General features: G+C 43.0%; 2 protein-coding genes and 1 pseudogene across 2 annotated transcripts; all 3 read left to right on the forward strand.

Moving 5' to 3' along the window:
* Positions 1–524: 524 nt before the first annotated feature.
* LOC125075486 lies at positions 525–1,965 on the forward strand. Its single transcript, XM_047687201.1, has 2 exons — positions 525–1,515; positions 1,949–1,965. The coding sequence occupies exons 1-2, from the start codon at positions 525–527 to the stop codon at positions 1,963–1,965; spliced, it is 1,008 nt and encodes a 335-aa protein (XP_047543157.1).
* Positions 1,966–12,205: 10,240 nt separating this feature from the next.
* LOC125075487 lies at positions 12,206–13,641 on the forward strand (annotated as a pseudogene).
* A 2,743-nt stretch (positions 13,642–16,384) lies between these two features.
* Positions 16,385–17,789, forward strand: LOC125075488 (the record flags this gene model as incomplete). Its single annotated transcript, XM_047687202.1, has 2 exons — positions 16,385–17,339; positions 17,773–17,789. Coding segments are annotated over 2 exons (972 nt in total), but the record flags the coding sequence as incomplete, so codon positions are not given.
* Positions 17,790–18,529: the final 740 nt, after the last annotated feature.

Consider the following 18,529-nt stretch of genomic DNA (forward strand, 5'->3'; position numbering starts at 1 on the left):
AATCGATACAGATTCTGTTTATAAAAATTAATAGCTCCGGAACGGAGACGCCGATCCGAGAGTGAGATGTCTCGATGGATGCAGGGCAGAGGGCCCTACAAATGCGCCAAAGAGCAAAACAAGATAAGATTACAAATGAACGAATTAAAAATAAAAAACAGAAAAATATAATGAAAAAAGGTGAAAAATTTTTCGGTTTTCGACCGATAACTCTCGAACGGATAGGCCGATCCGGGAGATTGAAATGTCAACGGATGCAGAGCAGAGGGCCCCACAATCGCGCCGAACACGGAAAAAAGATCGAAACAATAATAAAAAAGATATAAACGAAAAACTTAAAAATAGCTTAAAAACAGACAAAAACGGGAGATATAGGTAAGTAAAAGGTGGAATAATAATTTTAATAGTGAGAACTGAATGAGGTATTTTTTTCAGATTTTTACGACAAGAAATGGAGAAAAAATTTTGAAAAATGTACTTCCAACCTAACCTAACCTAACCTAACCATATCGATACATGTAACAATGGCGGCCAGTCCTGATCCTACATTGCTGCAATGGTTGGTAACTACAAACGACGTTAAACAATTATGGGCAGCTCAACCGACTTTTTTGATCTCACAGGCGGTCTACACCCTTGCGGGTGTTATAACTTTGATACACGCATTCAGCAAGGGTGGGCGGTGGCCTTATTTTTGGCTCGGGACCGTACTGCATGGAATTTATGCGGACAATTTCTGGCATTTTGTTCTTCCCCAATATGACAACTTCTGGCATTCGCAGGCGCCTATCGTGTTCCTCGGTGCTCGTCTGCCCTTACACATCATTCTGTTATATCCAGCATTCATTTATCATGCCGCATATGCAGTGCATAAACTGAATTTACCAAGGTATGCGCAACCGTTTGCCGTGGGCTTGATAACAGTGTTAATTGATATTCCATATGATATAGTAGCTGTTAAATTCGTACATTGGACATGGCACGACACGGCCCCGAATATCTTCGATCGTCACTATTGGGTGCCTTGGAATTCCTATTATTTCCATTGCACATTTGCATCTAGTTTCTACTTCTTCTTCGACTCGAGTAGAAGGTGGCTGGCGCCTCGAGTGGCGCAATGGTCATCCGCTACAAAAGGAGTCGAATGGAAGTCTTTGTTGATAGCGACACTATTGGGCATGCCTGGTGGTGTTCTATTGTTTATTCCTATTTATCATTCACTTCATGACGTGTACAAAATACACTCTGAAGTTACTTTCTCTCTATTATTCTCTATTTATTTCGTCATCGTCGTGTTAGGCCTTCTTAGTGACCGTGAGAAGAATAAAGACAAGCTAACGAAGATCGATTATGTATTGATATTACAACTTGCCGTTCACTATGTAATTTATTGGGTGTTTGTGGTGTTTTTCAACCCTGAGAAGGAATGGTCTACAGGCTTACACGAGCCGGTCGGCCCTTGTAATGAAGTGGCTTTGTTAACGTCACCCTTTGGACAGTCTTTGTACAAGTTTTGTGTGTTGTATATTTTTTTTTTACTTATTTCTTTCCTACTATTGTAGAGGGGTCGAGACGCGACCACACCCGCTTGGTTGCAGGCGCATCTAAGCGGGATTCATTTATTCGTTTGTCTCCTCATTTACGGGGGAGCAAACCTTTTCTGCGGGTCCGCTGAGTCGGGTTGGCCGAACAGCGGACGGAGGCATGATTCAGTGCCGCCGTCGGTGGGCTTGGCTTAACCGCCCGGCCCCAGAGGAAGGACACCTCTAAGATAAAAAACCACCCAATCCCAAGTGGCCTCGCAGCGCGATGGGATGCATGGCCGAAGGGTATTTCGGTCCCGAATTCGTTTCGATATATGTTTTTATTAGCTAATAAGTATGCACAATGCTGTATATGAGGAATCGGATATCTGTCCGGCTTAGTAATAAAGTTTAAACGCCGATAGTCTCCGCACGGTCGTAATTCTCCATTTTTCTTGACTACTACATGAAGTGGAGAAGACTAGTTACTCTTGCTTGGTGTAGACCAAGTCTTGCATCCTTTGGAATTCAGCCTTTACCTTTTCAAATTTATCCGGTGGTAAAGGACGCGGGCGCGCGAACACAGGCGGCCCGTTTGTTTCTATGTAATGGACTACAGAGTGGCGTGGAGTATCTTTGAAACACATTGGCTTAGTAATATCGGGATATAATGCTAATAAGTCACTATACGGATGGTTAGAGTTTATAGTTGTTATCGATCCTTGACCATCTAATCTCACTGACGCTAACACAGATAAATTCGTAATTTCGTCTATTAGTTTCTTCCTGAATACGTCTACTACTAATTTATAGTGGCTTAAAACGTCTGCGCCTAAAATTGGTTGATTTACTTCTGCTATAACGAAAGTCCAACGGTAGGGTCGCCGTAAATTTAAATCTAAAATAAGAGTTTTTATACCATATGTTTTTATTTCGGTTTCCATTAGCTGCGTACAGTCTGTACTCACTACAACTGTTACTACGATAAGGTCTCTTAGTCGCTGGAATAACTGAAATATTCGCACCAGTGTCCACTAAAAAATTGTAACCACTGTTTTTGTCCATAACACATAGGCGTTTAGAAGTCAAAATGGTGCCAATCTCCGCCTCCGATTGCACCATATTTAGTTTTCCTGATTGATCTTTTTCCAAGCACACGGCTCCATACATTTCGTTGCTCTATTCCGGTAGCGATAATGATACGAACAAAGCCAATCCGCACTATCGGGCGTGCGCCGGCTCATATTACGCCGTCGCGATGTAGACCGAGAGCGTGCGCGCCGAAAGTTGTGTATGCGATTTCTAAATGTAGGTTTTTGTGTTTCTAAATAATTTATCCGCAGATTTAATTTAGCTATTTTGGCCAAAATTAAAGCTGTGTCATTAGAACTTGAAGTATTAGCCCTTATTTCCGAAATTTCTTGTGGCCTTGACGTCTCTATTATCTTGTCAGCGATAGCGGCCAGATTTTCTAAATTCTTTACATCTGTAGCCGCTAAGACAGCTCGCACTGAGGCAGGAAGGTGTCCTTGCCACATAATAGATAGGGATTCGTCTGGAATTTTATCTCTCGCCAAATCCTTCATTTTTCGAAGTAATTGAGACGGTTTTTGATCTCCCAATTCCATCTCGCTGAGTAATTTTTGAAATTGCCAAATTTCAGATTCTTCATATAATTGCAATAAGCGTGATTTTAGAGCTTCAAATTTCTTAGTCTCGGGCGGCTTTAATAAAATGTCACTTACTTTTTGAATCACCTCCTCGCCTAATTTAGCAACAACCAAATTGTATTTTGCTTCATCTCTCAGTATCTGCGGTCCAAGTATTGCATCAGTTTGTACAAACCATAATCTGGGTTTATCACACCAGAATTCCGGAATCCTCGACGAAACTGTTATCGATGCTAAACCGGAGGAGTCATTTTGCGCTGCTGCTCCTGAACTGTTGGCGCTCGTCATTATGTAGGTTCTTGTGTCGGGGTCACCAAATACACCTTTACTGTAGGTATTTTTTATAATTTAATTAAATATTACAAGAGGTGCAGAACAAACTACGAATCCAATTTTTACGTCTCTTTATTGCGTTTTCTACAGTATGACTGGCTGTACAGAGAAGTTACAACATCGAGCACGACTATCTTATTACAACAATATAGTGTTACAAAATTAAATACCTATGTGCACACGGCACAAGAGTATCACCCTGGAGTTGGGCACGGTCGTCTGTCGTAGCCGCCCTCGTCCCGTGCTCGTCCTGGGGGACTTCAACGCCAAGTCTACGGCTTGGGGTTCCCCGTCTACGGACGCGCGGGGCGAGTTAGTGGAGGAGTGGGCGGTCGAGCAGGGTCTGCTCCTCCTGAATCGAGGTTCGGTGCAGACGTGCGTGCGGCAGCGGGGTGGGTCAATAGTGGACCTCACGTTCGCTAGCCCCGCTCTCGCGCGCACCGTCCACGACTGGAACGTTCCGGAGGACGTCGAGACGCTATCCGACCACCGATACATCAGGTATAGCGTCTCCGCCCAGACCTCGATTCGGCCGGTTCCAGCGGCCTCGGCCGGTGTCGGAGACGGTCCGCGTTGGGCAATAAAACGGCTGGACAGGGAGGCTCTCCTGGAGGCCTCAATCGTCAAGGCCTGGCTGGATACTCCAGGCAGGCCTGCCAACATCGACGAGGAAAAAAAATATACAACACACAAAACTTGTACAAAGACTGTCCAAAGGGTGACGTTAACAAAGCCACTTCATTATAAGGGCCGACCGGCTCGTGTAAGCCTGTAGACCATTCCTTCTCAGGGTTGAAAAACACCACAAACACCCAATAAATTACATAGTGAACGGCAAGTTGTAATATCAATACATAATCGATCTTCGTTAGCTTGTCTTTATTCTTCTCACGGTCACTAAGAAGGCCTAACACGACGATGACGAAATAAATAGAGAATAATAGAGAGAAAGTAACTTCAGAGTGTATTTTGTACACGTCATGAAGTGAATGATAAATAGGAATAAACAATAGAACACCACCAGGCATGCCCAATAGTGTCGCTATCAACAAAGACTTCCATTCGACTCCTTTTGTAGCGGATGACCATTGCGCCACTCGAGGCGCCAGCCACCTTCTACTCGAGTCGAAGAAGAAGTAGAAACTAGATGCAAATGTGCAATGGAAATAATAGGAATTCCAAGGCACCCAATAGTGACGATCGAAGATATTCGGGTCCGTGTCGTGCCATGTCCAATGTACGAATTTAACAGCTACTATATCATATGGAATATCAATTAACACTGTTATCAAGCCCACGGCAAACGGTTGCGCATACCTTGGTAAATTCAGTTTATGCACTGCATATGCGGCATGATAAATGAATGCTGGATATAACAGAATGATGTGTAAGGGCAGACGAGCACCGAGGAACACGATAGGCGCCTGCGAATACCAGAAGTTGTCATATTGGGGAAGAACAAAATGCCAGAAATTGTCCGCATAAATTCCATGCAGTACGGTCCCGAGCCAAAAATAAGGCCACCGCCCACCCTTGCTGAATGCGTGTATCAAAGTTATAACACCCGCAAGGGTGTAGACCGCCTGTGAGATCAAAAAAGTCGGTTGAGCTGCCCATAATTGTTTAACGTCGTTTGTAGTTACCAACCATTGCAGCAATGTAGGATCAGGACTGGCCGCCATTGTTACATGTATCGATATGGTTAGGTTAGGTTAGGTTAGGTTAGGTTAGGTTAGGTTAGGTTAGGTTAGGTTGGGATGGGGTGGAGTGGCTCAACAGGAGCCACGGCGCCCTCAGCTTCCGGCTGACGCAGGTGCTCACCGGGCACGGGTGCTTCGGGAAGTACCTGTGTCGCATAGGCCGGGAGCCGACGTCCCAGTGCCACCATTGTGGCGATTGTCGCGACGATACGGCGTTGCTGCGGCTTCTTGGGCAGCCATGTTCGGCCGTTTTGCCTTCTTCTTCTTCTTCTTCGTGACAGCAGCGGCGGGCGACTCGGGTGGTGTCGTCACCCTCGCTGTTGCGACTGCGGTCTGCGCTGATTGACGGTCGGCGGCCAGCGGAGGTCGCAGTCGAGGCTCCGGAAGGAGACGGCGCTCGATGCCCTCCATCCGGGCATTCAGCATTGTGCTGAACTGCTCCCGGTTGGAGCGCAGCGCCTCCTCCATTTCACGCTGGATGTTCGCGTCATCCATCTTCGCCGGCTGCGTGCGCATCAGTGCCACTTCCCGGCGCAGCTCGGCCAGCTGACCCAATAGCTGCGCGTTGGCTGCTTCCAATCGCGCAACTTTCTCCGTGATGGTCAGGGCTCTGAGGTCCGCTACCGCGCCTTTGATGGAATTCGCGGCAGCCTTTAGAGCCCTGACAAACGTGCCCTTTAGGTTGCCGGATTTATCGGCAACTTGCAGCACCACGTCCAACGCTTCTTGGACGGCTGCGTCCAGAGCAGCTGACGTCTTCGCCGCCTCGTCAGTGGACACGTCCGGTTGACGCCTTCTGTTTCGGGCCACCCTCTCCTCCATGGCCACCTTGGCCGCTTCATTATAAGCGGCCAGCGCGTCTTCAGTTTCACGTCTCTCCTCTTTCTGGGACAGGGTGCTCAGCTCCTCCATTGATTTGCCCCGTCCGACGTATCTGCCGTGGGTGGATGGTCGTCCACGCCCCCTTTTGTTAGCCGGCTTTAACCACCTGCTAATAGAGGACTCCGAGTCGCTACGCTGTATTGTGGCGTCGCTATCGGAGTCCGAGTGGGTGTCCCCTCTGTGGGGCCGCTTCTCCCCTTTTCTCTGTTCGTTGCCGACCGACGAGACCGACTCGAGAGAGAGTCGTTCTAGCCGGACGACGGGTACCTTGGGTGCGCCTGGGTCGTTGGTTTTGGTGTGCGCCATCGGGGCGCCCACTTCCACCACCATGTCAACTTAGATAGATAGATAGATAGATAGATAAAGTCTTTATTTGGATCACACCACATGAATAAAAATAAGAAGATAAAAAAGAAATGACAAATGTAACACAGAATTTAAGTTAATTTATGACGTAGGAAGAAAAAAAAATAAAAATAAACAAAAAAAAAAAAAATTAACTAACTTACAAAAATATTTACAAAAATATTTTGCATCTAATTTTATTTAATCTATATCTATTAAATATAATTAGATGTAAAATGGGAATTGCATTATTATGGAAACACAAAGAAAAAAAAAAGAAATAAAAATTAACAAAACTGAACTGTAAAGTGGTGTGGCATCCAAAATGGACAACCTCTCAGTTGAAGCTGGCATAATATTAACCCAGCACTGATTTTCAGAGGCCTCCATGTGACGGTGACGGACGGCCATGTAAACGTGACAAAGAGTAATATTAAATATTAAAGTGGTAGATTGTTACGTATAAACAAGTTATTAAATTACAAGTTAATAAAACTTAAAACTAAAGTCGTTATCTGAAATACATATACGTTATAAAAAAATAGTAGATTAAATCCGATATACAAATTAAAAAGTTGACTTTTAGGCGGTATTTTTGAAAATTAATATGACTCCGACTCAAACTCAGCGATCACGCCATGGGAAGTAGTGGCGGCCAATGCTATTAAGAAACAACACGGCGAATGAGCATTCTGAGAAGCGAGAATAGGTAAGTACTTAAGATCTAATCTTTGTTTTTGCTTTACATAAATATATTACGTTACTTGTGTCTACAGATTAACCATGTAATTTACATAGATAATATCAATAATATAATATATTTATGCCCAAATTTCTGTTGTTTTAGAGACGGCGATAATGGTATTCCTAAAACCTACAGTGGAGGCAGACACTCCGCAACCAATATGACATGAACAATCTGCATGAAACAAATCGGCCATGCAATTATAGGTACATTTTTAATTAAATAATTATATCGTCAAACATGTTTCTTTCAATTTTGTATACTATAAATTATTTATTATCAATATACACGAATATGTGAATGAGAAAGTTAAAGTTCAGTCTGGAGGTTAAATAAATATAACTTATATCGTAGTCTAAACGTATGCAATGATTTTAGGTTACGAAGTGGGGGCGGCAGATTGTTCCAGCATTTGGTTGCGGCGTATTTGAAGCTTTCACGAAAGGCTGCAGTACGATGTGGGTGCACTAGCAGCAAATAGGAATTCGCCCTGGTGGAGTGAGTTGTATTTACGGCCGATGACCACAAAAGCTTATCATAGAGATATCCTGGTGATTTGGATTTTATGACTCCGAATAAAAGTAAAGCGAAATGCAATTGTCTGCGGTAGTCAGTCCTTAGAGATTTGGCTTCATTAATGTAAGGCGTTACATGAGCACGTGGCGGAATGTTAAAACAATAACGAGCGCAGGCATTCTGTACTTTTTGAATGGCCGTTTTTGAGCGAGCAAGCATTCGTGGCCCTATCACTGTATCGGCATAATTTAATTTTGACAGCACCAGTGACTCACACAGTGTAACACGTAATTCGTTTGATAGAGACTCTCGTACACGGTACAGTAATTTTAAACGGTAAAAACAGTTACGAACGGTATTATTTACTTGTTTTTCAAAACGCAAGTTTTCGTCCATAATGACGCCTAGATTTTTAGCTTCGGTGACTCTTTCAATAATTTCATCGTTTATAGATATAATAGGGCTATAACTAGATAATTGTTTAATTTGTTTGTTTGTGCCAAATATCATATATTTAGTCTTCTTCGCGTTTAAAACTAGGGTGTGGGATTGTGACCATGCAAATATTCTATTTAAATCATCATTTAAGTTTTTAACGGCAGCTTCTAGGTTCGACAAGTGAAATGATGTATAAACTTGTAAATCGTCCGCATAAACATGACAATCACTATTTATAATACAACTCGTTACGTCCGCCTTATATAATATAAACAATAAAGGCCCTAAGATTGAGCCTTGGGGCAAGCCTCGTGTTACTGGACGACACGGAGAACATGCTATAGTGCCATCTTCACCTATTAATTCCAGTGATTGTCTTCTATAAGTTAAATAACTTGCAAACCAATCTATAGCGGTTTTATCAAAACCATAGTACGCCAGTTTTGCAACAAGTAAAGAGATATTTATAGTTTCAAACGCTCGAGAGTAATCTAACAAAACCAGCAGGGTAACTTTACCAGAGTCCTGGGCACTAAGTATGTCATCTACAACCGTGGTGAGTGCGGTAGTAGTACTACGATGCTTTCTAAAGCCAGATTGAACATCAGGTAGGATATTATTTTTTTCTAGAAATTCAGATAGTTGGATGTAGACTACTTTTTCCAGTACTTTAGATAAACATGGGAGTATGCTGATACTGATGAGGACGCAAATCAGACAATGAAACTGGATTATTCAATTTTGGTATAGGTTTAATAAGAGCCTCCCTCCATAGGTCAGGAAAGTTGCTAGACTGAATAGATTTATTGATATTTTTTGTTATAGCAGGGAGTGAGGAAGAAAGTGTCATCAAAATCATATCCAAAGAGATTCCGTCCTTACCGGTGGCATTCGATTTGAGCTTATGGACAATTTTTGACACAGTATCTTCATTAACGGTTTTTAGGTGGAAGGTTTCTATACAGAATTTTGATGAAGAATACTTTTGAATAATTTGCGGGGAGACATAATCATTACCAGGAATATTTAGAAAATGATTGTTTATAACCTGAGGATCGTTAAAATGACTAGGTAAGATTAGATCCGACTTAGGTTTTACCTCAAGGTGGTTTTTAAAATGTTTCCACATGACTTTAGAGTTTTTTAATTAATGTATGAGTTAAAGTAAGCATTTCTTTCATTTGCAATTGCATCATCTACAATTTTTTTCATTTTTTTATAATTTTCTCTATTGGCCTCGCTCTCATCTATACGAAATTTGCAATGAGCTTCATCGCGACATTTCATCATACGTTTAATAGCAAAAGTAATCCAAGGGTAATGATTATGTCTTATATATATGGTTTTAAGGGGAGCTAAGGTGTCAAAAATATGCATTATGTTAGTTGTAAAATGAGAAACGAGTAAATCTATACAATAATCGGGATTAGAATATGTATGCCAGTCAATGCATTCCAACAGGACCTTAAGCTGATCTATGTTTATATCACTAATAGGTCTTAATAGCTTTTTCCTTGGGCGAATTTTTTCTTTCACAATATTAAGCTCAAATGAAAGGAAAGAATGACTACTCAGACTATTTACATAATCGACATTAACCTTAATATGGTTTATATTTGAACAGACAAGGTCAATCAACGTTTCGCTATGGCTAGTAAAATGTGTCGGCTCGGAAACGTGTTGTATTAAGCTAAAATAATCCAAGAAGTTGTTAAAAAGGATTGAGTGATTGTCTTGTTTATTCAGGAGATTAATGTTGAAATCACCCAATAAAATAATATAATCATAAAGGGGTAAAGACGCAATCGATTCGATTAAAGCATCTAGGAATTCTTGCACGTTTAACCATGGTGGTCTATAAGCTCTACCAATTATAATAGTTTTATTACTATGCCGAGTCCTAAGCCACATTTGTTCAACCCTAGATTCAATTGGATATTTGAGAATCTGTGTAGACAGCCCTCGCCTGATATAAAATCCTACACCGCCGCCACGCGAACGTATTGTTTCCGGTCTGGGTGTATGACACAGACGGTAACCCGTGACCTTCGGTGCGCGCCCTTCCTCTCCACCCCGAAGCCATGTGTCGTTAAGAGCCAAAATGTCGGCGTTGTGTCGTTCTAAGGCAACTAAAAATTCTTCGTGGTGTGTACTAACTGAACCAGGGTTTTAAAATCCAATTTTAATATTTTTTAAGCCCCCCATTTATAGTGTACTATAACAGTAAACGCATTGGAAGATAAGTACCATTGAAAACACACATATATGCTTATAAAATTACGCTTACATACATATATACATGATGTATACGTGATTGTTCTCGTATATGCACATATACTTACATATAAAGTTCCTAATATTAAAGATTTTAAAATTATTAGAAGAACGTAATTGGATGGCTTTAAAGATACGTTAAAATAATTTATTTCAATGTATATCACATGGGAGCTTTTGAATGTCACACCACTTTTTGTAATAAAACTATAATAATGCAAATTGCTATAAATATTTAAAATTACAAAAGGTAAAATGTTTTTCATCATATCATTACTAGACTTAAAAATAATTAAATATAATAATTTACAGTAAAATAATAATAAAAACTTTTCATTAGAGTATCGATACAGAGTTTTGAAGTAAACAACAAAGTAACTATAATAAAAATAACTTAGAATAAAGAAACTCTTAAAATTCAAATTTAGTTGTCTCCAAAAATTTTTTTGATGTCACCCTCTCCTCGTACTCGGTGCACTGGGGCATCAAAGGTACGTCTAACATAAATGCGCCCGCCTTACGTCCAAATGTCAAACTTGTCCTGTCATCGTGCCTGTGTCCGTTATGCTCGCGGTATGGTCGTCGTGAAAAATCAAAAATGCATCTTTGTCCCCCCCAGAATTCGAAGTGGGACATCCCGATCCGTGAAGCGGATCGGAGAGGGATTGGCACCCTCCTGGGGTAGTTTTACCTTTAGTTGCATTCATTTTAAAAAATTGTGCCGGGGCTGCCGGCAAGAAGAAGGAAGGATAGGTGGAGGAAGGAATAAGGATGTGGAAGGGTAGGAAAGGAAACGCAGTCGGGACCGAAATACCCTTCGGCCATGCATCCCATCGCGCTGCGAGGCCACTTGGGATTCGGGGTGATTTTTTATCGAGGTTTTCTTCCTCAAAACAACAAAAGAAATTTACAAATTTATATACACCTAATTAACAAATAACAAAATAAACATGAAATATGTATAACAACTACGACTAGATATTTACAAATATACAACACCCTCATTTGCCACGAGGCCGCGCACACAGTCCACTCTGGTGATCAGAGAAGGGCCGGGAGCGACCCGTGGCCTAACCGCCGCGTCAGTCTTAGCCGTGGCCGGCGAGTAAACTCGAGCCGGCCCCGTTGCCCAGGGTACGCCACGAGGAGGCGACTGACATGTACCCCATCCCAACCTTTTTTTTTTTTTTTTTTTTTTTTTTTGGTTGGAAAATCCTCAATGGAGACCCTCCGCCCCGGGGGAAGGGCGAAGGGGACTGTCAGACTCTTACTGACTAAAAACCAACCCGTGTCCTCAAAGTACCCGTGCGTCGGAAGGGCGGGTATCGCCGAAGCATTCGTCACTACCCCCCGACGGGTATTGGCTCGCCAGATGGTCAGGCGGGCCCCGTCACTCACTGCGGCTGTCACCCCGGCCGCAGGACTCCACTATGAGGCGCGCGCGCGGAACACGACGCCGCCGCCTCGAGGCCTGCTGCTGATCGGACGACGAGACGCCCCGAGTCTGTCGTCTGTCACGGCGCTGCTCAGCCCATGCTGGGCACTCCGCCAACGTGTGCAACGCCGTATCGTCGCGACAATCGCCACAATGGTGGCACTGGGACGTCGGCTCCCGGCCTATGCGACACAGGTACTTCCCGAAGCACCCGTGCCCGGTGAGCACCTGCGTCAGCCGGAAGCTGAGGGCGCCGTGGCTCCTGTTGAGCCACTCCACCCCATCCCAACCTAACCTAACCCAACCTAACCTAACCTAACCTAACCATATCGATACATGTAACAATGGCGGCCAGTCCTGATCCTACATTGCTGCAATGGTTGGTAACTACAAACGACGTTAAACAATTATGGGCAGCTCAACCGACTTTTTTGATCTCACAGGCGGTCTACACCCTTGCGGGTGTTATAACTTTGATACACGCATTCAGCAAGGGTGGGCGGTGGCCTTATTTTTGGCTCGGGACCGTACTGCATGGAATTTATGCGGACAATTTCTGGCATTTTGTTCTTCCCCAATATGACAACTTCTGGTATTCGCAGGCGCCTATCGTGTTCCTCGGTGCTCGTCTGCCCTTACACATCATTCTGTTATATCCAGCATTCATTTATCATGCCGCATATGCAGTGCATAAACTGAATTTACCAAGGTATGCGCAACCGTTTGCCGTGGGCTTGATAACAGTGTTAATTGATATTCCATATGATATAGTAGCTGTTAAATTCGTACATTGGACATGGCACGACACGGCCCCGAATATCTTCGATCGTCACTATACTATGGAATTCCTATTATTTCCATTGCACATTTGCATCTAGTTTCTACTTCTTCTTCGACTCGAGTAGAAGGTGGCTGGCGCCTCGAGTGGCGCAATGGTCATCCGCTACAAAAGGAGTCGAATGGAAGTCTTTGTTGATAGCGACACTATTGGGCATGCCTGGTGGTGTTCTATTGTTTATTCCTATTTATCATTCACTTCATGACGTGTACAAAATACACTCTGAAGTTACTTTCTCTCTATTATTCTCTATTTATTTCGTCATCGTCGTGTTAGGCCTTCTTAGTGACCGTGAGAAGAATAAAGACAAGCTAACGAAGATCGATTATGTATTGATATTACAACTTGCCGTTCACTATGTAATTTATTGGGTGTTTGTGGTGTTTTTCAACCCTGAGAAGGAATGGTCTACAGGCTTACACGAGCCGGTCGGCCCTTGTAATGAAGTGGCTTTGTTAACGTCACCCTTTGGACAGTCTTTGTACAAGTTTTGTGTGTTGTATATTTTTTTTTTACTTATTTCTTTCCTACTATTGTAGAGGGGTCGAGACGCGACCACACCCGCTTGGTTGCAGGCGCATCTAAGCGGGATTCATTTATTCGTTTGTCTCCTCATTTACGGGGGAGCAAACCTTTTCTGCGGGTCCGCTGAGTCGGGTTGGCCGAACAGCGGACGGAGGCATGATTCAGTGCCGCCGTCGGTGGGCTTGGCTTAACCGCCCGGCCCCAGAGGAAGGACACCTCTAAGATAAAAAACCACCCAATCCCAAGTGGCCTCGCAGCGCGATGGGATGCATGGCCGAAGGGTATTTCGGTCCCGAATTCGTTTCGATATATGTTTTTATTAGCTAATAAGTATGCACAATGCTGTATATGAGGAATCGGATATCTGTCCGGCTTAGTAATAAAGTTTAAACGCCGATAGTCTCCGCACGGTCGTAATTCTCCATTTTTCTTGACTACTACATGAAGTGGAGAAGACTAGTTACTCTTGCTTGGTGTAGACCAAGTCTTGCATCCTTTGGAATTCAGCCTTTACCTTTTCAAATTTATCCGGTGGTAAAGGACGCGGGCGCGCGAACACAGGCGGCCCGTTTGTTTCTATGTAATGGACTACAGAGTGGCGTGGAGTATCTTTGAAACACATTGGCTTAGTAATATCGGGATATAATGCTAATAAGTCACTATACGGATGGTTAGAGTTTATAGTTGTTATCGATCCTTGACCATCTAATCTCACTGACGCTAACACAGATAAATTCGTAATTTCGTCTATTAGTTTCTTCCTGAATACGTCTACTACTAATTTATAGTGGCTTAAAACGTCTGCGCCTAAAATTGGTTGATTTACTTCTGCTATAACGAAAGTCCAACGGTAGGGTCGCCGTAAATTTAAATCTAAAATAAGAGTTTTTATACCATATGTTTTTATTTCGGTTTCCATTAGCTGCGTACAGTCTGTACTCACTACAACTGTTACTACGATAAGGTCTCTTAGTCGCTGGAATAACTGAAATATTCGCACCAGTGTCCACTAAAAAATTGTAACCACTGTTTTTGTCCATAACACATAGGCGTTTAGAAGTCAAAATGGTGCCAATCTCCGCCTCCGATTGCACCATATTTAGTTTTCCTGATTGATCTTGCAGTACGGAATCTGTAGCCATTTGGACGTGCTCAACCAGTCGGTCGGTTTCGGCATTACCGCTATGGGACCTATAAAGGCAAGCGTAGATTCGCGGATGGTCGTCACAATCTACACGCAGCCAGATAATTGATAGGTCCTGTCCTTCAAGACTGCCGAGGCGTCGAGAGCAGATATCATCTCTGACGTAAACGCACACCCCAGCTCGTGGTACAAAGGAATGTTCCAATTTATACCCGGGGTAGGAAAGAAAACTCGTATCGGCAGGAGAAGATATCTGAGTCTCGGTAAGAAAGAGCAAGGCCGGCTTCGCCGTCTCAAGGTGAAAGTGGACGGCGTTCAAGTTCGAGTTGAGTCCCCTTATGTTGCAGAAGTCCACAGTGAGGGTGGTAGGGGTTGCCTTATGATGCCTGCTCCGCTTGCCCCGAACAGTGGCGAGCGCAAAATTGCCCCCCCCAGAATTCGGAGGGCAGCCTGGGCATCCCTGCTCAGGTGGTGTACGTCCTGAGCATGGATGCCCAGGGAGGGATTCTCCACCGCAGTCGCTGATGGTACCCTCCTGGGGTAATGTAACCAAATTCTGCACAACCATCATGTTTAGGGGGGGGGGGGGGATCGGGCCTCCGGGACTCTCACATACCAGACGAAACGCGGTAACATAGCTACCACTTCACGCTGATTTTAAGTGAGAGAGTGGTACTTCCCCGGGCGTGCCGGCCCATTCGGCTGCAACCCGAAGGTATGCAGTGTGGCACTACCACTTATAGTAATATAGGTAAGTAAAAGGTGGAATAATAATTTTAATAGTGAGAACTGAATGAGGTATTTTTTTCAGATTTTTACGACAAGAAATGGAGAAAAAATTTTGAAAAATGTACTTCGAATATTTAGAGTTTCGGATCGCTTAAGAAGACTTTCAAGAGCGATCCGATTCTTATAGCGAATAATCGATACAGATTCTGTTTATAATAATTAATAGCTCCGGAACGGAGACGCCGATCCGGGAATGAGATGTCTCGATGGATGCAGGGCAGAGGGCCCTACAAATGCGCCAAAGAGCAAAACAAGATAAGATTACAAATGAACGAATTAAAAATAAAAAACAGAAAAATATAATGAAAAAAGGTGAAAAATTTTTCGGTTTTCGACCGATAACTCTCGAACGGATAGGCCGATCCGGGAGATTGAAATGTCAACGGATGCAGAGCAGAGGGCCCCACAATCGCGCCGAACACGGAAAAAAGATCGAAACAATAATAAAAAAGATATAAACGAAAAACTTAAAAACAGACAAAAACGGGAGATATAGGTAAGTAAAAAGTGGAATAATAATTTTAATAGTGAGAACTGAATGAGGTATTTTTTTCAGATTTTTACGACAAGAAATGGAGAAAAAAATTTTGAAAAATGTACTTCGAATATTTAGAGTTTCGGATCGCTTAAGAAGACTTTCAAGAGCGATCCGATTCTTATAGCGAATAATCGATACAGATTCTGTTTATAAAAATTAATAGCTCCGGAACGGAGACGCCGATCCGGGAGTGAGATGTCTCGATGGATGCAGGGCAGAGGGCCCTACAAATGCGCCAAAGAGCAAAACAAGATAAGATTACAAATGAACGAATTAAAAATAAAAAACAGAAAAATATAATGAAAAAAGGTGAAAAATTTTTCGGTTTTCGACCGATAACTCTCGAACGGATAGGCCGATCCGGGAGATTGAAATGTCAACGGATGCAGAGCAGAGGGCCCCACAATCGCGCCGAACACGGAAAAAAGATCGAAACAATAATAAAAAAGATATAAACGAAAAACTTAAAAATAGCTTAAAAACAGACAAAAACGGGAGATATAGGTAAGTAAAAGGTGGAATAATAATTTTAATAGTGAGAACTGAATGAGGTATTTTTTTCAGATTTTTACGACAAGAAATGGAGAAAAAATTTTGAAAAATGTACTTCCAACCTAACCTAACCTAACCTAACCATATCGATACATGTAACAACGGCGGCCAGTCCTGATCCTACATTGCTGCAATGGTTGGTAACTACAAACGACGTTAAACAATTATGGGCAGCTCAACCGACTTTTTTGATCTCACAGGCGGTCTACACCCTCGCGGGTGTTATAACTTTGATACACGCATTCAGCAAGGGTGGGCGGTGGCCTTATTTTTGGCTCGGGACCGTACTGCATGGAATTTATGCGGACAATTTCTGGCATTTTGTTCTTCCCCAATATGACAACTTCTGGCATTCGCAGGCGCCTATCGTGTTCCTCGGTGCTCGTCTGCCCTTACACATCATTCTGTTATATCCAGCATTCATTTATCATGCCGCATATGCAGCGCATAAACTGAATTTACCAAGGTATGCGCAACCGTTTGCCGTGGGCTTGATAACAGTGTTAATTGATATTCCATATGATATAGTAGCTGTTAAATTCGTACATTGGACATGGCACGACACGGACCCGAATATCTTCGATCGTCACTATTGGGTGCCTTGGAATTCCTATTATTTCCATTGCACATTTGCATCTAGTTTCTACTTCTTCTTCGACTCGAGTAGAAGGTGGCTGGCGCCTCGAGTGGCGCAATGGTCATCCGCTACAAAAGGAGTCGAATGGAAGTCTTTGTTGATAGCGACACTATTGGGCATGCCTGGTGGTGTTCTATTGTTTATTCCTATTTATCATTCACTTCATGACGTGTACAAAATACACTCTGAAGTTACTTTCTCTCTATTATTCTCTATTTATTTCGTCATCGTCGTGTTAGGCCTTCTTAGTGACCGTGAGAAGAATAAAGACAAGCTAACGAAAATCGATTATGTATTGATATTACAACTTGCCGTTCACTATGTAATTTATTGGGTGTTTGTGGTGTTTTTCAACCCTGAGAAGGAATGGTCTACAGGCTTACACGAGCCGGTCGGCCCTTGTAATGAAGTGGCTTTGTTAACGTCACCCTTTGGACAGTCTTTGTACAAGTTTTGTGTGTTGTATATTTTTTTTTTACTTATTTCTTTCCTACTATTGTAGAGGGGTCGAGACGCGACCACACCCGCTTGGTTGCAGGCGCATCTAAGCGGGATTCATTTATTCGTTTGTCTCCTCATTTACGGGGGAGCAAACCTTTTCTGCGGGTCCGCTGAGTCGGGTTGGCCGAACAGCGGAAGGAGGCATGATTCAGTGCCGCCGTCGGTGGGCTTGGCTTAACCGCCCGGCCCCAGAGGAAGGACACCTCTAAGATAAAAAACCACCCAATCCCAAGTGGCCTCTTAGCGCGATGGGATGCATGGCCGAAGGGTATTTCGGTCCCGACTTCGTTTCGATATATGTTTTTATTAGCTAATAAGTATGCACAATGCTGTATATGAGGAATCGGATATCTGTCCGGCTTAGTAATAAAGTTTAAACGCCGATAGTCTCCGCACGGTCGTAATTCTCCATTTTTCTTGACTACTACATGAAGTGGAGAAGACTAGTTACTCTTGCTTGGTGTAGACCAAGTCTTGCATCCTTTGGAATTCAGCCTTTACCTTTTCAAATTTATCCGGTGGTAAAGGACGCGGGCGCGCGAACACAGGCGGCCCGTTTGTTTCTATGTAATGGACTACAGAGTGGCGTGGAGTATCTTTGAAACACATTGGCTTAGTAATATCGGGATATAATGCTAATAAGTCACTATACGGATGGTTAGAGTTTATAGTTGTTATCGATCCTTGACCATCTAATCTCACTGACGCTAACACAGATAAATTCGTAATTTCGTCTATTAGTTTCTTCCTGAATACGTCTACTACTAATTTATAGTGGCTTAAAACGTCTGCGCCTAAAATTGGTTGATTTACTTCTGCTATAACGAAAGTCCAACGGTAGGGTCGCCGTAAATTTAAATCTAAAATAAGAGTTTTTATACCATATGTTTTTATTTCGGTTTCCATTAGCTGCGTACAGTCTGTACTCACTACAACTGTTACTACGATAAGGTCTCTTAGTCGCTGGAATAACTGAAATATTCGCACCAGTGTCCACTAAAAAATTGTAACCACTGTTTTTGTCCATAACACATAGGCGTTTAGAAGTCAAAATGGTGCCAATCTCCGCCTCCGATTGCACCATATTTAGTTTTCCTGATTGATCTTTTTCCAAGCACACGGCTCCATACATTTCGTTGCTCTA

Source organism: Vanessa atalanta, chromosome W, assembly GCF_905147765.1.
Source record: "Vanessa atalanta chromosome W, ilVanAtal1.2, whole genome shotgun sequence".
Classification (NCBI taxonomy): Eukaryota; Metazoa; Arthropoda; class Insecta; order Lepidoptera; family Nymphalidae; genus Vanessa; species Vanessa atalanta.

Excerpts from the sequence above, each read along its gene's own strand:
- LOC125075486 (XM_047687201.1), top strand. The coding sequence starts at position 525 with ATGGCGGCCAGTCCTGATCCTACATTGCTGCAATGGTTGGTAACTACA.